We start from the raw sequence: 25,476 nt of genomic DNA, 5'->3' as shown, positions 1-25,476 counted from the left end.
GCTGGTATTCTCTCATAAATTTGCAACTTATCTTCTTTTTACATTGGTCTTGCCACTTTTTTAAAAAGTGGGCAAGGCTTGTCAGGAGGGACATAAATTATGCCAGAAATGTATGCTCGGTCAGACCTGGCGTACACGTCTGAGAAGGCGCATAGAGGTTTTTTTTTAACATGTTGAACTTTTTTTTTTTTTTTCTTTTAAACACCCTTTTTGCTTTAGAGCCACAAGAAAACCTGTGATGTCTTGTATACCAGTACTTTTGCATAACAGGGTATTATGCTTGTCATGGACTAATAGATTTCCATACTTGGCAGGCCTGGAGGCCATTGTTAGGCCCTGGGCCGCCATAACAACCCTCCGCACTCTCTCATTGCATAGTGGAAGAGGGGAGAGATTGGGTGGCAGAGAAATCCCTCTTCAACCGTCTAACCACTTAGATGCCATGATCTTTGCCATGGCAGGCAGTTGTTAGCTGTATAACACATCCAGCATTCATCGCATACAGAGGAGGCTCAGCACTTGAGCCCGCTCAATACATTTCCTGAGTATATCTGCGGGTTAAAAAAATAAACATGAAACCTTGCAGTTTTCACATTGGCCACTGAGCCTCATAATGGGCTAAAACTTCCTGTTGCAAAGAGATTACTTTTCAGCATTTCTCTATGTGGCTGCTGTAAAGCATATTTCCAAGTGCTGTTAGCAGCTCAGGTAAGATGGCTGCCCCTATAATCACGTACAGCACAGCAGAACAAATCAATCTACCATCAGACATTAAAAACAGATGAATGTGGTTTTAATGAGTGCAACAAATAAAAAGTGATACATTCCCTTTAATGTCTCCGTAGCCATGGGGAATCTGTACTACTGGAAGTGACAACCTATAGACAGAGCATGTGGTAGGGGCATATACTGTAGTATTGTATGTGTCTATACTATATATCACTGAAAAGTACAAGATAACGAGTTAGAGAAAACAGCTGTATGCTCTGATTGGTAACCTGCCTTGATATTTTGTTCATCCAGAAAAAATGGATCGCAAAAACCAGGGTGGATAAATGATTCACGTACATGCATTCCAGGCAGATCCTGACGTCGAAACATGGCAATGTCAAAGAGCCTGCACTTAGAAGAAATCCAGAATAAAGCACACGCCTGCAATCAGATCTTCTAATAAAGCGTCGGCTGGAGATGGCCACAGAAAATGCATAGGGGCAATCACCGTCTCCTTACAGACTTCAACGTCTTCAGCCTGGAGAATGCAAAAAAACACATCTTAGATTTTGAAATTGCATCTGCAAAATAATATATATATGACTGCCTGCACACGGGCGGAAATCCTGCGGCGGGATTTCCGCCGCTTAAAGCCTACAATACGCACTCCTATGCAGACGGCCGCGGTTTGGCCGCGCGAAATGTCGCAGAGCCTCGCACAGATACGTCACTCACCCGGCCGCCGGCTCCGGTCTGCGCATGCGCCGGCTGCCGGCACATGAAAGAGCCGGGGCCGCCGGGCGCGGGTGAGTATGCGCTCATCTCTGCAGGCGGCCTTAGGCTACTTTCACATCTGCGCTGGTACCTCCATTCGCAGGTTCCGTCACAATGACGGGCAGCTGGGTGGAAGCCGAACATTGTAGTCACTGGGGTCTGGTCGGTTCTGTGATAAGACGGAGCCCTTCGGCCAGGGGTTTCCTCTCTTGTTCCCGAACGGAGCAGGAAAACGGAACCCCCAGATGCAGATGTGAAAGCCGCCTCAAGAAAGGCACCTGTGTATGCAGCTAACTGATAAGCGATGCCACGCTACGGTGACATATCAGTTGCCTTATGTGTTATACATACTTTACACCAAGGCGGCCACAAAACCTGCTAAACCCCTTCACAACTGCCCAATAGTAAGTTTACGTGTGGGCGGTCGTGAAGAGTGTATGCAGAGAGCTCGGGCGATGGTCCGCTCTATACCCAGCGGCTGCCAGCTCTGTCTGACAACCGCTAGTAACAACTGTGATCAGAGTTCGTCGTGATCGCGGCAGTTAACAGTTTCTTCTATGGTTGCATATTTGTTACACTTGAATGTTTCCGATCATCAAACTACTTTTAACAGACAAAGAGAATCACCCTAAAAATAAAGGGGTGGTCCAAGTTATACTTATGTTCCCCATGCAGTGAAATAACAAATCAGCATATACTCCCCTTTGTGTCCTGTACCGCAGCTTCAGGCCTTCACTCTGACATCACATTTATAGGCTGTCCCAGTCTGTTTATGGGAAGTCACAAGCACTGCAGCCAATGACAGAGCTCAGCATTCGATCATGGAGCCCTGTCATTGGCTGCAGTGCCTGTGACGTCCCTCAGACCATGCGGGGCTGCAGCCTGGAAATAAACAGAGCAGCGGTGTGGGACGCAGAGTGAGGGGAGTATATTTGTTATTTTACTGCATGGGGTACATACTTGTACTAAAAGAATATAATTCAGACGCCCCTCTAAGGTGTTGGAGCGGTCCAGTTAAAGTCCTGAGTTGAACCTGGTCGGTTCATGCTGAAATACCCAGAACCTTCGAAGGTGGAATGACGACTTTCAACAGCTATATTTTCTGTTCCCTCATGTGGTCTTCCTCTTATATTAGAGTCAGTTGGTTGAGCACTCCTGGGGCGCTCCCAGAACACATTCCATCTGAAATCTATGCCAGTTCGTAGCAGGAGTAAATTTTAGATCTGGCGCATGGAGGACCTGAATATGTAATAAATATTTTAAGATTCTTGTGTCTCTTGAATACATTTGTCGCTCTTCGCGATAGATAAACGTTATTTAGACCAGCATATCTACCCATTATGCTTCTTTCAAGATTCATTAAAAATGGATAAAGCGCAAAGAAAATCCTGCGGCCCTTGTGAACGGAGACTATACAATGTGTTCACATCCTTAGGCTTAGCGATTATGCTATCCAGCTAAAGTGGCAGTAATTAAATGGAAAGCCTACTCAGATTCCTGCACCTTTGTCGCCATCTGATGCAAAACTGTAGCTCATTCAAATGACAGTTTCGATAAATCAGTCCGAACTTTGCAGTGGAAACCATAGTTGGGGGGGCGGGGGTTCAAAAGGCGGTGTGAGTACCTTAAGGCTACACACACGACCGTGAAACTCCATTCCTGTAAATGGGGTCATACACATGAGCGATGACTTCCATCACAGCGGCGCTGCATGTCCTATTATTTCACTTTCCTCGGAACGCATCGCCCATTCAGTGGGACCTTAAAGACATCGTATGGCACTCGCACACTGCGATGCGCTTGTGTGATGTCTCCCATTGAAACACTTCCAACATGCTGTAACACGTGAGGCTCGGTACTTCACAGAAGCAATGAGAGGCGCCTCTGCCTAAATTATGCCGCGAATCTGTGGGTACATCACACATTGGCAAGTGCAAAATCATCCCGAGTTTGTCAGCCCGACATTGCATTTGCCCACGTGAATGCAGCCTAACATTGAAGTTTTGTGTAACGTCCACAACATCACAACCAGGAGGCTCATTTTACCGGCTTCGGAAGGATGGAAGGCTGAGTCAACCTTGAGCCGGCTACCTGAACCATGTGACGATTGAACCCGCAACCTTCAGGTCGTGAACGAGAGCTTAGGACTGCACTCTGTGCCACACAAGACTATCTATCTATATGAATAGAATTTTATATAGAGGATAGGAAGACTGCATGTTCAGTAATTTGTGATCTGCGCAGCCGTCTCAGAGCAATAAATGGAGTAAAGCTAATGGCCGCTCCTGCGGCTTGATGTTTCTTCATTGTCCAGACTGTACTAAAATGGGAGCTGAGGTTATCAAATATTAATGTGCCAGCAAAGCACTTGCTGTATGAATCTAATGAGGGCTGCCTAGAGTTAACAGCAAGATACCTGGCCAATATTCCCTCTACTAGACCTCCGCTGCCCACACGGACTGAGAAATGTAAGGGGCCGTTCACAGACCGACGCCTCCGGCAGGAAACGGTTCACAGACGGCTAGCATGCTGAATGGCCAGAGCTGTATACTCCAGGGCACACGGAGGCATCACTGGAAGCTTCTAGCCCTGGTGCAGAATCTGTAACAGGACCCACCAACCCAGCATGGGTCATTTATTACATTGGCGTCTTCTTATACTATATAGCAGCTTTCAGGCCCCCCGAAGGCATCCGTCTGAATAGCTATATGTTCCCCTGAGCCCGGCACCTGACTCACTCCGCTCCTCCAAGGACACTTCAGTGTTGGAAGACCATAAAGCCACAGTAGGAGGAATCCCAGTGGCTTTTGTCAATCCACCTCTGGTATCTCGTAGATTTGCATGAATAGGTCTTAGTAGACGTATTTGCCTTTCCCTAAAATTAAGCATCAACAATTACGAATTCTGATATAAAACATATGTATTAGTAGTTGTTGTCTATCTACATGTCCTATTTAACCCCTTAAGGACCAAGCGCGGTAAATATACGGCGCTTGGCCCTGGGCTTTAATCCTGGCTGATAGCAGAAGGAAGGCTCGGGATTACAGCTCCTGCAATCAAGCAAGAGCAGGTCAGGTCCTCGGCTGTAAGACACAACCGAAGACCCAGAGGAGAAGGGAGAAGTGGTTTTTAACCGTTACTGCCTTCTCATTTCCAGGCTGCATAACGCTGAATGAGTGAAATGTACAAAAGAGAGAAAATGCAAATGTTGCTTCTGCTATTCAGCCCAGCGATCATGTGACCGCCGGGTGCTCCTGTCACAGCAGACCCAGATCAGCGCTATTAGTGACTACTGTTGCTACAGGACTCGGTTTTCCCTGTAACTGGGGCTTCTATGGATGCGTCTTCTATTGATGTCCCAGCTACAGTGGAAAAGTGTGAAATTAAAAACAATGTAAATGACCCCCAGAGGTCTTATGACATCATAGATAAAAATAAATAAAGTTTAAAAAGTTATAAAATAAAATATATACAAAAAAGACCCGCCAACCAACACAGATGCCGTATGCGCCCTGTAATTAAAAATAAACTAATTTAAAAAATAAACTAAAAAAAAACAACAAAAAAACATTTTTTCTAGCTCAGAAAAATATGAACATACAGCCAGGCAGATGTGGATTAGGAAGTCACACCGCTGTAGGACCATTGTACGGTAGCCCCCCATGAGTTTAGTCTTTTTAACAGCAGGAACTGCGCTTCTATAGAGGATGTAATGCCCGCCACTTCCTGCTGCCACTTCTGGACAGATAACTTTTATACCTTAATGGCTGAATAGGAGTTTAAGAAAAATTACAGGTTTATTATTTACCCAAATGTGCTGGAAACAGCCCTATAGGTCACTAACTAATATGTTAGTAGGAGATCAGTACCGTCCTCTTCCCCTCCAGAGTGGCACTCCCATCCAGAACATGGCCACTGACACGTAATCGGACATGGCCAGCTGCAATTTCCACGGAATTACACTACTCACAGTGCATGCGTTTCCATTGGCCAACCCCTTTAATTAAATGATGTATATTTACTGATGAATTTCCAAAGTTCCTACGCAAAAGACCCCAGTATGAATAAGGCTAGCACTACACAGCTTCATTCTTAGGCTGCCTGTCCACGGGCGTTGCGGTATCTCATAGTGGGAGCAGGAGCCGGCAGATGGATCTCCGTTGTCAGCCTATCTGACAGATGGGCTGACTGCGGAGAATCGCGGTAAATTCGCAGCATGCTGCAAATTGCTGCCCGCAAGTGGAGAATCACAATGATTCTTCGCTCATGGACAGGCAGGGGGAAGCGGAGAGCTTTCACTGCGCTCCCCGCGGCCGGAATATCGCCGTGGGGAGCGCAATTCAAACCCGCCTTAAGGCCCTCTGTCCATGGCCGAGGCGGAATATTGCTAGTGATATTCCGCCGCGGGGGACGAGGAGGGGGGGGGGGGGGAAGCTGACAGGTCTCAACTGTGAGCCTATCTAGGCGACAGGGGTGTCCTTAACTCAGACATCCCCTTTAAGCATTACACAGTGTCCATTCATACTAATGTGCTGCTTGTGTAACCCCAGGCCGGTCCTCTCTAGAGCGAAAACTGCTCTTTGTAATTGCTCTAAAGTTTGCTATTGCGTTTTAATTCTGTTAACTTAGTTTTTGACCATTTTGTCTATTTAATTCTTCCCACTAAACTTCTGTCTAGCCCCCCCCCCCCCCCCCCCCCAAATAAAGAGAGCAGCGGTCAGCGAGTGTAAAGTAATCCAGCAGCTACAGAAGTCTGGTAATCACATGATCAGTAATGTGATCCTCCATGTATACAGGATGTGGCGGTATATATAGTGATGGACACATGCTCCTAGGATACCTTCTTTCGGGGTTCTTGCAACCTCCCTTCTGGTGAACCTTTTGTGGTCTTTAAATTTGGGTAAACAAAACAGTCCAGAAACCAACACCATTGCCGGCTCCGACAGAGGTTCTTGTAGGTTCCCTTCTGTCTGTATGTCCCCTTTATTGCTGCATGATTACAATGCGCACACAGTTAGGCCGCGTGCAGCGGAATCCAACCCTGTGCGCGGCCGGCGACCCCGCGTACTGATAAAGCCATGCCGTTGCTAGGCGAGGGCGCGGATCCCGCAACCTTTCCACAATAATGATTGTGGAAGGACTGCGGGTCGGACAGCTTTCAGTGAGTTCAATGGAGGCCGTCCGCATGGAATCCATTTAAAAATAGAGCATGCTGTGATTTCTTCCCCACAAGCGGAAAATCGCAATGGATTTCCGCTCGTGGACAGGAAAATAACACTTCTCCGTAGCATGCCATGGGCCGTATTTGCTGCGGCATCTGGAGGCGGACGCCCGCTCCGGATTCTGCAATACACATCTGGCCGTGTGCAGCCGGCCTTACTTTGCACAGCCCTCTAGTTTTTTTTTATGTGTCTTTTTTTAATGGGTTTCCTAAAAACTAATTTTTGAGAATCACTATACCTTCAGCTTTTTTGTTCTAGGCTTATTCCCCCCTCCAGTCTGAGGACCATTTTCTCTTCCGCTATCTGCAATGCTGTAGGTTTGTAAATCTGAGACTTAAAGGGGTTGTCCCGAGGCAGCAAGTGGGTCTATACACTTCTGTATGGCCATAATAATGCACTTTGTAATATACATTGTGCATTAATTATGAGCCATACAGAAGTTATAAAAAGTTTTTTACTTACCTGCTCCGTTGCTAGCGTCCTCGTTCCCATGGAGCCAACTAATTTTCGCCCTCCGATGGCCAAATTAGCCGCGCTTGCGCAGTCCGGGTCTTCTGCAGTCTTCTATGGAGCCGCTCGTGCAGAATGCAGGCTCCGTGTAGCTCCGCCCCGTCACGTGCCGATTCCAGCCAATCAGGAGGCTGGAATCGGCAATGGACCGCACAGAAGAGCTGCGGTCCACGGAGACAGAGGATCCCGGCGGCCATCTTCAGCGGTAAGTATTGAAGTCACCGGAGCGCGGGGATTAAGGTAAGCGCTCCGGTAAGCTTTGTTTACGTCCCTGCATCGGGGTTGTCTCGCGCCGAACGGGGGGGGAGTTGAAAAAAAAAAAAACCCGTTTCGGCGCGGGACAACCCCTTTAAGGGAAGAAGACTGATATATGGAGAAAGCAGATGCGGCGCCATGTTTAGAGAGGATCAAAAGGCCACAAAACTCCAAAGCATTTAAGAAGATGAATCCACAAACAAATCGCCTCGGCTCACGTAAAGACAATGCGGATCTACAGACAGCCGACAAGACACATTATGGGGAAAACCAGCGCTTTGATGTGTTCGCTGCCGCTTGCGCCTATTTTAGAAAGACAAATAGAATTCTAGAATTGTAACAATTTCACAAGTCTTTGTGGTTACTTCTTTGAGGCCGGCACACAGCAGGCAGAATCTTTTACCACCTCGATCATGGCAAGTCTCATTATATCTATGATCCACCACTACCTGCCCATAACGTACAATTTAACCCCTTAAGGACCAGGGTGTTTTGGCCCTAAAAGGACCAAACACTTTTTAGGGATTTTACCCATGTGGTGGTTTTACTGCCCTATTTTTTTTTCTTCAGCTACCAAAATTATTTTTGATGTGTTTTTTTCCCGTGACAGATAGGGCTTTTTTTTTTCTTTTTTTCACTGACTTTTTACTTCCAATTTTTAGTTTATTTTTGTAACTTTTTTTTTAACATCTATATCCCCCATGACATATAAGACCTCTGGGGGTCATTCAAATTGTGAAATAAAAAAAAACACAACAGTCACTTTTCCAGTGTACCTGGGACATCCATAGGAGCCCCAGTTGCAGGGGAAAAACAATAGTCACTGGCAGAGCTGGTCAGAGTCTGCTAGGACCCTGCAGCTCTGTGGGTACCCGGCAGTCACGTGACCGCTGGGTCACATAGTGGAAGTAACACCTCCGCTACGTATCGCTCATTGAGCGTTATGTAGCCTGGATAGGAGAGGGAGAAAAGGTTAAAAAACGCTTCTGTCTTCTCCTCTGGGTCCTCTGCTGCGTTTGACAACTGAGAACCCGACCTGCTCCTGCTCGATTGCAGAAGCTTTAATCCCGTGCTGTAGTTCTGCTATCAACTGGGATTAAAGCCCAAGAGCCATATATTTACCGCACTTAGTCCTAAAGGGATTAAATATATACCGTATTTTTCGCTCTAGAAGACGCACTTTTTTCCCCTCCAAAGTTGGGTGAAAAAGTCAGTGCGTCTTATAGAGCGAACGTACCGAGATCAGACCCGGCCGGAGCTGAAAAGGATCGCAAATCCTTCTTACTGAGCTGCCGGCCGTTTGCATACAAAGCCGGCACAGCAGTAGAGCAGAGCGGCCGCACAACAGCTGATTGCTGGGGGCGGGGGAGGAGCAGGGAGCAGAGCGGCCGGCTCGTACAGCAGCTGATTGCTGGGGGCGGGGGAGGAGCAGGGAGCAGAGCGGCCACACAACAGCTGATTGCTGGGGGCGGGGGAGAGCAGGGAGCAGAGCGGCCACACAACAGCTGATTGCTGGGGGCGGGGGAGAGCAGGGAGCAGAGCGGCCGCACAACAGCTGATTGCTGGGGAGGAGCAGGGAGCAGAGTGGCCCGTACAACAGCTGATTGCTGAGGGCAGCGGGAGGAGCAGGAAGCTATTATATAGACAGGCAGTTCCTGCTATATTGTTGACAGTGTGATAAAGATAGCAGGTCCGCTCCACACCAGCACCCATACAACAGATGATTAGTGAGAGGGAGCTGCTGCTCCCCCTGCCTCAGCAGTCAGCTGTATGTACAGACACTCTCACATTTGCCAGCTACATAGGAGAGGGAGGGGCAGAGGGAGAAAGAGCTGCCTGTATTGTGTATATATTTGTGCCTAGTTATGCATAACCATAATGATACATGCCATGCAGGGTTCCTGGAAAGTTGGGTGACAACTAATGGAATCATTACATTGTCACTCAGCTCTTCCAGGATCCTGAATGCCAACTGCAGAGTTATGCAAGCATGCATACCACATACATTGTCATAACTATTCAACGTGGGATTCAGGGCTCCTGGAAAGCTGGATGACAAGTAATGAGATCACCATTACATTTATACTCAGCTTTCCTGGATCCTGAATGACAGGTTGACCTAGTGGTATATACTTCATTCCGAGGCAGTACTACTGTTCTTTATTTCTCCTGTAATACCTCCCTCACTGCCTGGTCTGGTGAGTTCAAAATATTTTTCTCCTATTTTCCTCCTCTAAAACCCAGGTGCGTCTTATCATCCGATGCGTCTTATAAAGCGAAAAATACGGTACATTGCGGACTTGTGCACTTTTTGTTGGTGAGTGATTGGGCACCTACATTATACAGTAATAATGCGTTACAATGTCCATATTTGACCTGTTTTCCATCTTCTTTTGATGAAAAAAAATTACTAAAATAAGAAAATAAGTTTGTGAGAACTGCTGCAGAGCCACGATGTGAACACTGACTAAGGCCTCATGTCCACTGGGAAATTCGGGCCTGCGCAGATTCTCCATGCAGAATCCCGCAGCGGGTCCCTCCTTTCATGAGGCCTGAAAATAAAATTAACTTACCTGTCCGGACGCTGCGGATCTGCTCTCCGTCGCGGCCGGATCTTCCTTCTTTAGCCCGGCGGATGTGCTCGGCACTCCGGAAGCGTGCCGCGCGCATGCGCCATGCACTCTTTTGTTGTTTGAATTCCTGCTCTCCCGCGGCAGAGCAGAAATTCAGCTGCGGGTCCGGATGGCTTCCATGGAAGCCTGCGGGAGGAGTCCGTGCGGGAAACCCGCAGAAAATGGAGCATGCTACAGGGGTCCAATGCATCCCTGTGGGCGCAGATCACGCGTGGGGGACACCCGCGCGGATTTCCTAAATATAATTAGCCAGTGGATATGAGGCCTTATGGAGAATAAACATTAAGGCTGGGCTCACACAAGGCATAATTGCCGTGGAATGTCTGTGTGGACTTTCTGCATGGACATTCTGCCCGCAGCTTTAATCCTGGGATTTGCCAGCAAAGTGGACGAAATTTGCAAAAATCTTGTCCACACACTGTGGCTAATCTGTTGCGGCCAAGCCGTGCTGATATCGACATGCCAAGTGGAATTCAAAGACGAGACATATCAATTCTTTCCCCGTGTCCGCGGCAGACGCTCTCCTCTCTATGGGGAGAGGAATGTGGGCGGCGAAGCTGTTTCAAAACTCGCGGCGATAGACCGCGGCTTTTGAAGCTGCATTTCTCCCGTGGAAATCTTGCGGTATTTCCATGGTCATTCTGTGAGATTTCCACGGGATTTCAGAGAACCCAGCCTAAAATGTATTAGAATGTTACTTGAGTAAACACAAGATATTCCCATTGGGCAAGTAGTCCACTATGAAGACCAGTGAAGTAGAAAGAGTACTTTCACATAAAGCTCATTTGCTGGGATTTTCCAAAGCAGAAAGAATAAGCAACAACAGACAGCGTTCTGTGTGGCTTTTGGTGCGGATCCTCAGTAGACGCCCATCCCTGATAGAAGGGGGGACATTTTTCCACTGCAGAAAATTCACGGCCAATTAGCTTTGTGTGTACGCACCCACAGACCGGCTTACAAGGGCAGAAGGATCTGCTCACACCGGAGTCAGGATTTCCATTTTTTTCCTTATGTCATAGAAGCAGAAAAAAAGAAACAAAATACCGTTGATGGATACTGACAGGGCCAAATTAAATTCATTGCCTCTTATTGGAAAAAACAAACAATCGCCCTTCATGCTGCACTCATGGTTTGCCATTTCCGATGGAATCTCCTGATGGAGCCTTACAGCAATGAGACATCTGGTGGCCGGATCATTTATCTTCTGCACATCTTAACCAGCTGAGGGCCTGTCCAGACCTCGTTTTTGGTTTCATCCAGGGATCCCATCAGAGTATCAGTTTAAAATCCCAAATACTTCACCCCTGGATGGAATCAGCCTTGGCAATTAAGGAAAATTGCCAAAAAAGAGATCAATAGGTCTCAGTTCATTTTGCACCGGAAACAACAACATAGTAGACGGCAATTTTCCTTTAGGCACAACATGCTGAAAATGACAGAAACCTATCAGAACAAAGACATATGAGTCTCGGCTTCAGCAGTGTTATATTTTATATGATTATTTGCCTAGATAGCTTTCATCCAGGCCCCAGGATTCTTGTCTAAGTTGCAGTAAAGCTGCACGCTCACACGTGTATAAAGCAGCTCAGTCCGCTAATTGAGTCATTACACAGCTCACTGGCACTGTCTGGTCAGAAACCTGGCGCTTTCACAACAGCCCGCAGCGCACGGCTGCCAATACACCTGCTTTTACTGCCCAACGTAGCACGGACAGTTCTACATGTCTCACACAGCGGCCCCGGAAGATTAATGGTGCCCTGCAGGTGAGGGGGGGCGGACAAGTTTGTCCAAGGCCGGGAGAGAGGAGGACAATTATCGGACATACAACGACTGGTATAAAATAAGCAAAATAACACAGATAGAAGATAATACTAGTTCTCAGTAAGGGCGCCTTCACACTGGGGCCGATGTTTCAGTAGATCTTAACCTTGCGGATTTAGAGCAGAATTTTTCTCATTCTCATGACTAGTACTGGAAATCCTCTGGAAATCCTGTCCCGTGTGAAGGCACCCTAGAAATAGAGCCCAAACATAAAAGCCATTACCAGTATTTAGAGCTCATGTGGCTCGGAGGTGTCCTAAACTAATTGCAAAACTAGCAATTCGATATTAAATTCTCATTATTTTACACATAATTACTTTTTACAAGATAACTTTTTGGAACTAAAACCATTTTCCACGGGGTTTTGAACGATAATCGTCCAGTGTAAAATCATGCAGAGACTGAACGAGAGTCATCCAGTTCAGTTTAAGCAATCTTAAAATCCTGAACGATGATCGTTCGGTGTAAACAGCAACCGTTCAGTACTGAGCGGCCACTGCTTACAGTGAATGGAGAGGGGTGAGGGAGAGAACTCTCCTCCAGCTGCCCCACCTCCCTGCTGGCCGCGCTGTCAGCTATACTCACTCCTGTGTAACAGCACGGGAGCGAATATACACCCGGTTCATAATCCTCTCAGGACTAATGAGGCAAGGCTTCAAATCGCAACCAAAACGGTCACTAATACACCCAAGACTCTAAGTGACAGGTGAGCTATATGCAAAAAATCTTGTCGCCATTTGCATACTCTAGTGCCTAGAGTATGCAAATGGCGACAAGATTTTTTGCATATAGCTCACCTGTCACTTTTCTGCTGCTGTAACTTTAAGGCTGCCTGTCCATGGGCGGGTTTGAATTGCATTCCCCACGGCGATAATCCGGTTGCTATGGAGAGCGCAACCCCCCTGTCCATGAGCGGAGAATCATTGCGATTCTCTGCTCGCGGCTAGCAAATCGCAGCATGCAGCGATTTACCGCAGTCAGCCTACCTGTCAGATAGGCTGACAGTGGAGATCCGTCTGCTGGCTCCTGCTCCCGGGCGGAGGATCTCCGCCGCAGGATACCACAACGGCCGTGGACAGGCAGCCTAAGGAGAAAAAAAGAAATCTCCCGTGTCCAACCGCTGTGCCGCACATTAAACACATGAACTAAACACGCCTCTTACCTGGACTAGTATTTAATTTCCCCATTACAATCAGCCACTGCCCACCAGAGAAGATCACAAATTGAAAGCCCTGCCCTCAGGACATTTACAAACATCCCTGCCCTCTGTGCACATAACCCAGTCATGCTGCTGGTACCCACCCTGAAGATGAAAGGGCAGCAGCAAAGCAGGCAGGCACCGAAGAAGGGCTGCCCAGATAAGCATCCTCAGGGGTGTACAGCCGGCCATGTATTCTGAAGATAGGAAGAGAAGGGCAGCAAGTTTACAGTACAGATGTATACAAGGGACCTAGTCAGTGGGATGGTGGGGAAGGGCCATCTAGTGGCCACAGCTACTGTGGAGATGGTGGGGGAGGGGCAGCTGGCTGTTTACTGGTAGTGTACAGATGGTAGGGGAGGAGCTTCTGGCTGCTTTGTGCTACTGTGGGGCGCCTGGCTGCTGCTATTGTGCTAGCGATATGATCATCTGTCTACAAGTGGGCATTGGTGCCTGCAGTGCCATTTATTATACCCAGGGGGGAGCATTATACCACAAGGGGAGTGTTGGATGTGTATACTAGGGCACTGTCTAGACTACTAGGGGGCCACCCCGAATGTGTACAATCCTTAGTTTTAAGCATGCCCTAAAAACACCCCTCTCTAACGTTTTCCCTCTTCTACACTCTGCTTCATCCTAAGGCATGCAATATCTGTATAGACGCAGGTACTGGCTCATGTAGCTTTATGGATACTATGCTACTTCTTTAAATGGACACGAGCCTTTCAGACAATATATGCTCATCTAACAGCCTGTGTACCAATCTTGTGATATACTTGCATTAAAAAAACATTTGTTTTACCTTTAAAAATGTAGTTTGCAGTGCCTGCTACTAGGGGTCTCCTTTCAGCACCTTAGCAATCCACTGCTTGTTGTTAGGAATTTAATTTCTCTAGTAACAGGAATATGGAAACATTGCTAGTTACTACATGCAACAGAGGAGTGGATTGGAGCAGGGATCAAACCGATTGCAAACAGAAAGCAAATGAGCAAACAATGATACCCTGCAGAATAAGGCCTCATGTCCACGGCATAAATTTTCCAGAAAAATCCACGCGGGACTCCAGCGCGTGTGATCCACGCCCAGAGGGAATCATTGGATACCTGCGGATGTCTTTTTTTCCCCCCGGTGTGCGGATTGCACGTGCGGGAAAACAACCGCAGCATGCTCCATTTTTATGCGGTTTTCCCGCACAGACTGTTCCCGCAGCTTGCATTGAAGCCAATGGAAGCCGTCCGGATCCGTGGCACGTCCACAGCTGTCACTGCGTCCGTGCTGCGGACCGCAAGAAAGCAGAAGTTTTAAAAAAAAAAGGGCACGGTGCATGCGCAGTGCAGAAGAGAGAAGATCCGACTTTGACGGAAGAGAGCCCCGCAGTGTCCAGACAGGTGAATATAATGTATTTGTTGGCCTCATGTCTGCGGGCCGGCTGGAATCCGTTGGGAAATTCTGCACGGGAAAATCGTGCAGGCCCGTGTACATAAAGCCTAAACAATTATTATTAAGGGACAGCTCCAGCAAAAACACATCTTTGCCCCCCTCATCTGATTGCCTGGGACACTTTGGAGGTCTCCTGTTTGTGTTGTTATCATTTCCATGCAGTGCAGCCCCTTGTCTGATGCTTATCAGGTGCCATCTTGAGAGTGAGTGTTTTTAGTTTCACTTTTAGCATTAGCGCGATGCTTCAGCACAGTATTAGCTAGAGGGCTATACCATTCTGCCTGGAGGGGGTAGGCGAGGCAGTTTATGTATCATTCACTTCTATATATTCACCTAAATAAGCTACAGGCCATAAGTATACAGTCAGGAGGATGAGCTGTAATCTCCTCTATTATACCTGTGTGATCTTTATCAGTAATAGTGACAGAAGAGTCTTACGTTTCCCTTCAAAAAGTCTCTGTGGTAGGATTCATGTAATAGCACCACACAGGCTGAGAAATTGACTAGAAACTACACACAGAAATTCAAGTAGATCCGAGGTGGTCAGAGCAAAGATCACATGACTATCTGAGAAGAGAAATAACTTACCAAGGTAACACTAGCTCACTTACACATACTAGGGAATCGCTACATAGCGAATAAAAAAATATCACTGGAGTGGCCCTTTAACCCCTTAACACCACATGACGTAAGGTTGTCATGGCAGTGGGGTACTTAACACAACATGACGTAACCTCATGTCATGTGGAGGCCGCAAGATCAGAAGAGATACCGCAGCATCCGGTTGTCATCGACAACCGGCCTCTTGCTGCAAAAGTGGGGGTGCATCGGGACAGCGACCACCGCTGTTAACTGCTTACACACCGTGATCTAGCTTGCAGCGCTCCCTCTGTGACGTCATCGGACCTCCGCGATGTAATCACGGAGGGCCGACGGGTTGCAATGACAACAGGGTGCCAAATACAGGCGCCCTGCTTTGCAAGTGCCTATGATCGCTATAACAAGCGATAAGGCATTGCAGGACAGAAGTCCTGCAATGCTTTATCATAGCGATCATAGGTGTTATGCATCAAGTTCCATAAAACGTTAAAAAAAATAAAAATAGCGTTAAATTTTTTTTAAAAAGGTAAGAAAAAAAAAGTAAAAAAAAAACAAAAAGAAAACTTTTTTTGTGCTGTTCCCCCTATTAGTCTAATAATTTTTGGAAATTACTATTCCCTTTAAAACCATAATCCCCTCTCGGCACCATTTTATATTGTAACATAGAACATAAAATGTTGAATAACTTGAAGAAGTTACCCTATGAAAAGTATTCTTTGTAACTGAAGAGGCGGTTAAACAACTATATTTCCAATAGTAGTGTTACGTTGTTTATATAACTGCTATGGTCATCTTTGGCAGTAACCCTCTTGTTTCCACTGTGCTAAGAATGTGTATGCCCCTCCTCCGGCGTTCAGCGGTGGACACACACATGCAGTAGCGTCTCAGATCTCCGGCAGGAAGACAGGAGAAGCACCAGTTACTACGGAGGCAGCGTTCAGGCTGTCTTTACATTAGAGATCTTTCAGACAGAGACCGAGATCGAAAAATCGCAGCAGGTCCTAATTTTGAGGGGATTCTTTTAAAAGAATTGCCCATTATTTTTATATTACAGCTTAGGAAAAAAAAATGTAGCGCATGCGAATGTAATGTATTTACCATTTTAGTTATTAGAACTACTTGCAAGGGGTTTTTTTTCTCTTTGCACCTGAAAAACGCATGTAGATTGATGCGAATCACACAGGTTTAAGATCAAAATGCATCGTACATGCGTGCATGAAAATGGCTAGTCAGCAAGCATGAGGAGGGCCATATGTTCACTGCCATACATCACACTCGCCCTTGGAAATGTGGCTTCCCAGAGTACCGAATCACCATGCACTTTTGAGAGATGGAGGGGAATTAGGTGTTGTGTGGGGAACTCTACTACTTGCCCATGTGGCCTTGGGCTACTCGCAAATGGACAGATTTAAAGTTGTGCCCGATTTTTGGCAGAAATCGGGAGAGACACCTGCATATACCCTGAGGCTGAAGGTACAAGAATAGTACTTGTATTTTCCCACTATTAACCCGTGTGTGATAGCGGCACCTGCTGGGCATGTGGTGCCTGGCAATTGTGGGGAAAATGTTGGTGCTTGCGGCTGCCGCCTTATAATGGCAACCTAGGAGAAACAAAGTGACCTAATAGAGAGAACACCTTTCAGTGTTTCACTTGCTGAGAACAATCACACTTTGTTCTACCGGCTAACGCTACCAAACTCGTCACAGCTGCTGGAGACACCATGGCGAATCCTCTGAACGGAACCAAACAGAGCCATCGGCTGTTCCATGCTGCAAATATAGCGGAAACCTTTGTAAAACGCTCACTAAAGTGGTGTCCATCACACTGGTGGAAGTGAGGGCTTCTGTTTGGGTCCATTCAAGGGTTTCGGCACACCACGGTTTTTGGGTGCTGTGACAGAACCCCCCGATGTAATCCCACGGTGTAGTAAATACCATTGTGTGAAAGTTCCCTTAGGGTATGTTCACACGTAGCGGGAATGCGGCTGAATTTCTGCAGCGGCAAATTCTACAGCATTTCCACATCTAAAAGAGAGTCAAAATCTCATGCGAAGCTGATTTCAGAAGATACAGCGCTCCCGCACCCCTATAGTCTTCACATTATCAGCGGTACCCGGTGATCTGTAATAAAGGCAGTGCTGCTGGTCAGGTATAGCCAGCTGCGTACCAGGGGGCTCCAACAGCCAAAGACCTCGGAGGTGCATTCCCGCTACGTGTAAACATACCCTTAGGGGTACTTATATGAGAACTGCAGTGTGTCTCACAATTTTTAAATTGACCTTTTAAATCTGGAAGGAATCTGGAATGAAACCACGAAAACGCAGGAAGAACATACAAACTCCGTGCAGATGTTGTCCTTGGTCAGATTTGAACCCAGGACCCCAGCACTGATTGGCAATCGTACTAACCACTGAGCCGCTGTGCTGCCCAGAATTAACGGTGAGAGGGGTCTTCCCACAACCTTTCTACAGGATAGGCTAAAAGTCATCACCCCAGCAGCGTTCACTAGACAGGGTCCCCAAGACTGCGCAGTGCTCAGCTGTTTCCAACACTCCCATAAACCCAACCACTGCGCCCTTCAATCTCATGGGGTTGAGGTGGATTGGAGGGCTGGTTCCCCTCATAATGATCGTGGGGCTCCAAGCAGTCATATTTCTAAGGGTACGGTTAGACCTGCCGATTTCTCGTTTGAATGAGCGAATGAAGTCAGAGTTAAATGGGGCAGCCTGGTTATACAGCAGATACACCGTTGGCTCATTCAATGATTTTTAGAATAATCAACAGAGTGATTTATCGTTCGCCGCCGGCTACGTTTACACTGAATTGTTCATTTGTGCTTATTTGAATGATTTTTGTAACAATAATTGTTCTGTTCAGAGGGCCTTTACCCCTCGCATGGTGCTTCATGGAGGAGCCCAGCAGATGCCCAAAGAAACCATGGATGTTCACCGACACCCCCTGGCCTCCAGGCCGTGAAATACATTGGGATGAAAACAGGGTGCATCCGACGGGTACTGCCCGTGTCTTTCATGCCTGTTGGGTAATAACACCACAATGGTGTCATTGTAGGGCCGGGGTCACATCTGCATTATAGCCTCCGGTCGGAGGTCCCAACGCACATCCAGCTCCTCCGGTAGAATGCTGTCACTTAGCGATGGTGCGGGTACCTGCGGCCCATTCACAACGTTAACTGCATATGGACCGCCGGGCAGACGGCTGCATCTGTGTAGAATCTGCAGAACAATAGCATGCTGCCATTCCTCTCCCACTCGTAGAATATGCAATTCATATCCGTGAGTGTAAAAACACATTTTGCATGGCTTTCAATGCGCCGATTTGCTGCGGATCCTCCATGTGGAAACAGAGCGCGGATTTCACATACGAATCCGGTCGTGTGAAGCTGGCCTTAACCCCTTCCTGCTCCAGGACGTACATTTATGTCCTGCAGCGTTGGGGTATCTATGAAGAGAGATCATCATACAGCGTGGGCATCGGCTGTTTATTACAGCTGACACCCGTGGGCAATAGCTGCAATCGGCAGTGCGGCCGATCGCGGCTATTAACCCTTTAAATGTCGATGTCAGAACTGATGTTCGGGATCCCGTACGGCCCCCCCTAAGTGAGATCGCAGGGAGCCGTACAGGTGTTATGGCAGCCGGGGTCCTTCTGAAAGGCCCCAAGGTTGCCTTAGCAGACAGCGTATCAAGCCATCCCCGTGGGGTGGCTTGATAGACTGCCTGTCAAATCGCAGTATTATGCAATGCTATATACGTCATGCTGCAGGAGCAATCAAAGCATAGCTAGTTGTGATCCCCCAGGGGGGCTAAAAAAAAAAAAGAAAAAATAAGATCAATAAAGTTTTATTAATTAAAAAAAAAAGTAATAAAAGTTTAAATTACCCCCCTTGCCATATCTATAATAAAAAAAATCTAAATCATATAAGAAAAATACATATTTAGTATCGCCACGATCGTAAAAGTCCGATCTATCAAAGTAGTGCATCATTTACCCCGCACGGCGAACGTCGTCCGAAAAAAAAAAATTAAGAACGCCAGAAATGCTTTTTTTCAGTCACTCTTTTTCCCAGAAAAATGTAATAAAAAGCGATCAAAAAGTCATATGTATTCCGAATTGGTACTAACAAACTACAGGACATCCCTCAAAAAATGAGCCACCGCTGAACTACGTCAAGGAAAAATAAAAAAGTTATTGTGCGCAAAAGATGGCGGTAGAAAATAATTTTAAAAAATGTAATGTCTTTGAAAAAAAAACAAAAGTAATACAGCAAAAAAATAACTATACAAGTTTGGTATCGAAGTAATCGTACCGACCCACAGAATAAAGTTATCATGTCATGTGTGTAGCAGTTTGTGCGCCGTAGAAACAAAACGCACTGAAAGATAGCGGAATGTGGTTTTTTTTTCATTTTACGCCACTTATTTTTTTTTACATTTTTCAGTACATTATATGGTACTTTAAATGGTATTACTAAAAAATACAACTCGTCCCGCAAAAAACAACCCGCCCTCCTACAGCAATGTAGATGGATAAATAAAGGAGTTAGGGGGTTTTTTAAAAGAAGGAAGGAAAAACAAAAATGGTAAAAAAAAAATTAAAAAGGGGGCCGCGTCATTAAGGGGTTTTCCATGAAGAATACTACCTACTAGTTGATCAACTGGGGTCCGCAGCTCGGGAACCCTGACCAATCAGCTGAGCAGGCACATGCTGTCAGCACCGCAAATACACAGAGGTCGGAGTGGAAGTCTCTGCGCCGACCTCCGTGTAGTGGCCGGCACATGTAACTACAGGCACCGCTCGCGTTGATTTCAATGAGAGCTGTGCATGCAGTTACAAGCGCCCGATCACTATACAGAGGATGGTGTGAGGACTTCTGCGGCTTCTGCTCGGACCTCTATGTGTATGCAGCACTGACAGCATGCGAACGTTCCGCTGACTGGCCAGGGTTCCCGAGCGACGGAACCCGGACGATCAACTATTGATGACCTAACCTGAAGATAAGTCATCAATAGTATTCTCCATGGAAAACCCCTTTAAGTGGAGGTAATATGACACAGATGGTGCCGGGCAGAAGTGAACATTTGCCTAAACAACAAGGTTACCACCTGCTCCCAAAACGCCCCCGAGCAGGTCAAGAGGTGAAGTGTAAACAAATTCGGTGGGGAAGATCTCAGCCAAGAAGGAGTCAAAAGGGCAGCTCAATGCGAACGATTAAAATCTCATGCATTTCCTATGGTGTTTCCATAATTTTGTCCACCCCCTGAATATATATCTCGCCAACAACGAAGGACTTGACCAACTGTGTAATTTCCGTCCAGCCCTGAACTGCTGTGGAAGTCCCACATCTGACTAGACGTGCAGTAAGAGGAGTCGTCCCCAGAACACTAGGAAGCCCCTAGTAACTGTTGCCGGTAGGTAGCTTACGGCATCACCACCGGCCGTGCCGACTCACCCCTACGGTGCAGTTCCCAATAATGAAACCAAAAGTAGACAATGCATATACGAGAATGGCAAAACCAGCGGCACTGAGTACACGGCTCAGGGTGCGCCCGGCGCCGTACCACCAACCACACCCACCTTTTTCAGGGCGCCCTCACACTTACGATCACGCTGTGTCTTTTAACGTGAATGTCAAGAGGACTTTCTAATGTTCGCATTAAAAAGCCGCAGCGGCTGCAAGTGTGAAGGCGCCCTTAGCGGTGGGTGCAGCTAACAGGTCCCCACAGCTGCAGCAGCCATGTATACAGTGCAGCCTGTGTGCTGCTGCAGCACGTCCACCACGCAGGTCCCCATCACTCCCACTAGAAGGAGGCGCCACTGGCTCCCCCACAGCTGCAGCACGTCCACCACACAGGCCTCATCACTCCCGCTAGGAGGTAGTCACCGTCTCCCCCTAGAGCTGCAGCAGCCATGTATAGAGCGCAGCCTGGGCTGCTGCAGCATGTCTACAACACAGGTCCCCATCACTCCCGCTAGGAGGAGGTGCCGACCCCCCACAGCTGCGGCAGCCATGTATACAGTGCAGCCTGTGCTGCTGTAGCATGTCCACCACACAGGTCCCCATTATCCCCGCTAGGAGGAGGCACTAGCCCCCCTCCCCCCACACAGCTGCAGCAGCCATGTATAGAGCGCCGCCTGTGTGCTGCTGCAGCATGTCCACCACACAGGTCCCCACAGCTGCAGCAGCCATGTATAGAGTGCAGCCTGTGTTGCTGCAGCATGTCACCCACACAGGTCCCTACAGCTGCAGCAGCCATGTATAGAGCGCAGCCTGTGTACTGCTGCAGCCTGTCCACCACACAGGTCCCAATCACTCCCGCTAGGAGCAGGCGCCGGCTCCCTCACAGCTGCAGCAGCCATGTATACAGTACAGCCTGTGTGCTGCTGCAGCATGTCCACCAAACAGGTCCGCATCACTTCTGCTATGAGGAGACGCTGGCTCCCCCACAGCTGCAGCAGCCATGTATAGAGTGCAGCCTGTGCTGCTGCAGCATGTCCACCACACAGGTCCCCACAGCTGCAGCAGCCATGTATAGAGCACAGCCTGTGTGCTGCTGCAGCATGTCCACCACACAGGTCCTTACAGCTGCAGCATGTCCACCACACAGGTCCCGACAGCTGCAGCAGCCATGTATAGAGTGCAGCCTGTGCTGCTGCAGCATGTCCACCACACAGGTCCCTACAGCTGCAGCAGCCATGTACAGAGTGCAGCCTGTCCACCACAGAGGTCCCCACAGCTGCAGCAGCCATGTATAGAGTGCAGCCTGTGTGCTGCTGTAGCATGTCCACCACACAGGTCCCTACAGCTGCAGCATGTCCACCACACAGGTCCCTACAGCTGCAGCAGCCATGTATAGAGTGCAGCCTGTGCTGCTGCAGCATGTCCACCACACAGGTCCCTACAGCTGCAGCAGCCCTGTATAGAGTGCAGCCTGTGCTGCTGCAGCATGTCCACCACACAGGTCCCTACAGCTGCAGCAGCCATGTATAGAGTGCAGCCTGTCCACCACAGAGGTCCCCACAGCTGCAGCAGCCATGTATAGAGTGCAGCCTGTGCTGCTGCAGCATGTCCACCACACAGGTCCCCACAGCTGCAGCAGCCATGTATAGAGTGCAGCCTGTGTGCTGCTGCAGCATGTCCACCACACAGGTCCCTACAGCTGCAGCATGTCCACCACACAGGTCCCTACAGCTGCAGCAGCCATGTATAGAGTGCAGCCTGTGCTGCTGCAGCATGTCCACCACACAGGTCCCTACAGCTGCAGCAGCCCTGTATAGAGTGCAGCCTGTGCTGCTGCAGCATGTCCACCACACAGGTCCCTACAGCTGCAGCAGCCATGTATAGAGTCCCCACAGCTGCAGCAGCCATGTATAGAGTGCAGCCTGTGCTGCTGCAGCATGTCCACCACACAGGTCCCCACAGCTGCAGCAGCCATGTATAGAGTGCAGCCTGTCCACCACAGAGGTCCCCACAGCTGCAGCAGCCATGTATAGAGTGCAGCCTGTGCTGCTGCAGCATGTCCACCACACAGGTCCCCACAGCTGCAGCAGCCATGTATAGAGTGCAGCCTGTGTGCTGCTGCAGCATGTCCACCACAAAGGTCCCCACAGCTGCAGCAGCCATGTATAGAGTGCAGCCTGTCCACCACACAGGTCCCTACAGCTGCAGCAGCCATGTATAGAGTGCAGCCTGTGCTGCTGCAGCCTGTCCACCACAGAGGTCCCCACAGCTGCAGCAGCCATGTATAGAGTGCAGCCTGTGCTGCTGCAGCCTGTCCACCACAGAGGTCCCCACAGCTGCAGCAGCCATGTATAGAGTGCAGCCTGTCCACCACACAGGTCCCCACAGCTGCAGCAGCCATGTATAGAGTGCAGCCTGTCCACCACACAGGTCCCCACAGCTGCAGCAGCCATGTATAGAGTGCAGCCTGTGCTGCTGCAGCCTGTCCACCACAGAGGTCCCCACAGCTGCAGCAGCCATGTATAGAGTGCAGCCTGTGCTGCTGCAGCCTGTCCACCACAGAGGTCCCCACAGCTGCAGCAGCCATGTATAGAGTGCAGCCTGTCCACCACACAGGTCCCCACAGCTGCAGCAGCCATGTATAGAGTGCAGCCTGTCCACCACAGAGGTCCCTACAGCTGCAGCAGCCATGTATAGAGTGCAGCCTGTGCTGCTGCAGCCTGTCCACCACAGAGGTCCCCACAGCTGCAGCAGCCATGTATAGAGTGCAGCCTGTGCTGCTGCAGCCTGTCCACCACAGAGGTCCCCACAGCTGCAGCAGCCATGTATAGAGTGCAGCCTGTCCACCACACAGGTCCCCACAGCTGCAGCAGCCATGTATAGAGTGCAGCCTGTGCTGCTGCAGCCTGTCCACCACACAGGTCCCCACAGCTGCAGCAGCCATGTATAGAGTGCAGCCTGTCCACCACAGAGGTCCCCATCACTCCCGCTAGGAGGAGGCGCCGGCTCCCCATTGTGTCAGGACAATGGCCGGCAGCCGCATCCTCACCGCCCGCGTCACCTTGTTCTCCCGCTGCTGTCGCCTTGCCAGGGGCGGCTGGACCGAGGCAGGCGCCGTGTGGACCGGACCTCCGGGCTTCCAGGCCGTCAGGGAGGAGGATGGAGGCGAGGAGGAGGGCGGGACAAATGTCAGGAGCCCGAAGTGTCAGGGATTCGGCGCGGCGGCCATTTTGCGATGTGTGTATCCGGAAGTAGGAGCAGGCGGGGCCCGGCTCCATGTTCTCCCGTGGTGGGGGGCTGTGCGGGGCCCGGCTCCATGTTCTCCCGTGGTGGGGGGCTGTGCGGGGCCCGGCTCCATGTTCTCCCGTGGTGGGGGGCTGTGCGGGCCCGGCTCCATGTTCTCCCGTGGTGGGGGGCCCGGCTCCATGTTCTCCCGTGGTGGGGGGCTGTGCGGAGCCCGGCTCCATGTTCTGTGCATGGGGTCGGCCATACATGTTGTATAGAGGGTACAGGCGGCACTGGAGGCTGAACGTCCTGCTACATCCACGAGCTGCACCCAACCTTCCCAAATCACTACGACAGCGCCCCCACAAGGTGAAGGCAGTGCAGCAGCCTTGTCTGCCCTAGCAGCCCCAGGGAGGAGAAAGCCAGTGTAAAATGGCCCTGTAAGAACCTATGAGGCGCCTTCCATCTGCATGGGAACCGCTGGACAAAGTTCTGTCACGGATGCAGCACAAAATACCAGAAAAGGCGTTTAGTGCCCGGTAACCCGGCAGCAGCATTCTAGTCAGCGCCATCTGGTCGGTTCTGTCATAAGACGGACCCATCCTGCCAGAAGAAAGCGTCCCCGGCGCCTCGCCATAACATTGTGTGATGTGAGAGCACAGAAATACCAGAGCCGTGATTCTCAATGTTTGCCTTCCCATTTGCGACGTGACGCCTGCGATGAAGACCACACATCGCTGGCTGCCCTCTGCCCACGTTTGCCCATGGAGCCTCTTTTTTACCACATTGCTATGCACAAACTTGCGATTTTTGTGCCCCGCGATGCGTTTTTCACATTATAATCTCCTCTTGACCTCACCGCGGCGGCGGCAGCGAGGCCATATCATTCCCAAGAAAAAGCATCGCAGACATTAAAAACCGCCTGAACACGGTTGCGATTTTGCGGCAGTTTTCTTGCAGTAACATGGTGCTCGCCCCTGGGGAGAAAAGTGTGCAATTTTTAGCAGCGTGAGGGTGCGTGAAAACGCAGAAATATGAATCCCATGCTTTTGAATTGCCTCCTTCCCATTTACGAGGTTTCTGTCCTGCGATGTCGCGTGATTTGGAACTCGCTGTCGGCCCCATCTCTCTGCATTTTGCAATGTATTATTTAGTCGCACATAATTTGAAGGAAAAAAATCTGTAATGTCCGACAGCGAGCCGCCCCGATCCTCCATATACAGATTACAGGTGCGCGGATACGGGCATGGATATCACACAACTGAGAGAAGCCGCGCAAAGCCGAAAAACATGGAGGGAGCGAGGCTTTAGAGTCGCCGAGGGTCGTGAACGACTAAATGGCTAACAGCGGGCACAGGGGCGGGTTCTGCTGCAGCCTCCCACATGCAGAATCCGACCCGTTCGTGTGCAGGCGGCCTGGCGCGTTTTATTTCTCCAATGCATATAAACTAACTGGTAAGAGTCTATATATGACACCCAACGCCTTCCGCAGCTGCTGTCAGACAGGGGGCCCCGGGGCCACCCGTAAGATACATTACAGCTCCCCATTCTCCACATAGAAGTGATGTGTGTGGTCCTGTTTCTACTGAAGTATAAGGAGAGGGCAC

The 25,476-nt window shown here is 49.1% G+C and overlaps 1 protein-coding gene across 4 annotated transcripts in view; it reads right to left on the bottom strand.

Annotated features, from left to right (window-relative positions):
* C2H5orf24 (chromosome 2 C5orf24 homolog) overlaps positions 1–23,878 on the bottom strand; it is a 39,628-nt gene extending 15,750 nt beyond the window's left edge. For 2 of the 4 annotated variants that reach the window (XR_010790267.1, XM_066591056.1), the window contains exons 1-2: positions 23,706–23,878; positions 1,003–1,249 (exon numbers count right to left, since the gene is read on the bottom strand). Coding sequence is in view for 1 of the 4 variants with exons in the window: in XM_066591056.1 (XP_066447153.1) it covers positions 1,003–1,101 (99 nt within the window). In the remaining 3 variants the exon portion in view is untranslated. Of the gene's footprint in view, positions 1–1,002; positions 1,250–13,228; positions 13,313–23,705 lie in introns of those variants that run through there. The other 2 variants (XR_010790269.1, XR_010790268.1) reach the window with 2 other exon arrangements.
* Between the last annotated feature and the right edge of the window lie 1,598 nt (positions 23,879–25,476).

The sequence above is a fragment of the Eleutherodactylus coqui genome, chromosome 2, assembly GCF_035609145.1.
Source record: "Eleutherodactylus coqui strain aEleCoq1 chromosome 2, aEleCoq1.hap1, whole genome shotgun sequence".
NCBI classification, from domain to species: domain Eukaryota; kingdom Metazoa; phylum Chordata; class Amphibia; order Anura; family Eleutherodactylidae; genus Eleutherodactylus; species Eleutherodactylus coqui.
This window is presented reverse-complemented; position numbering and strand designations above follow the sequence as displayed.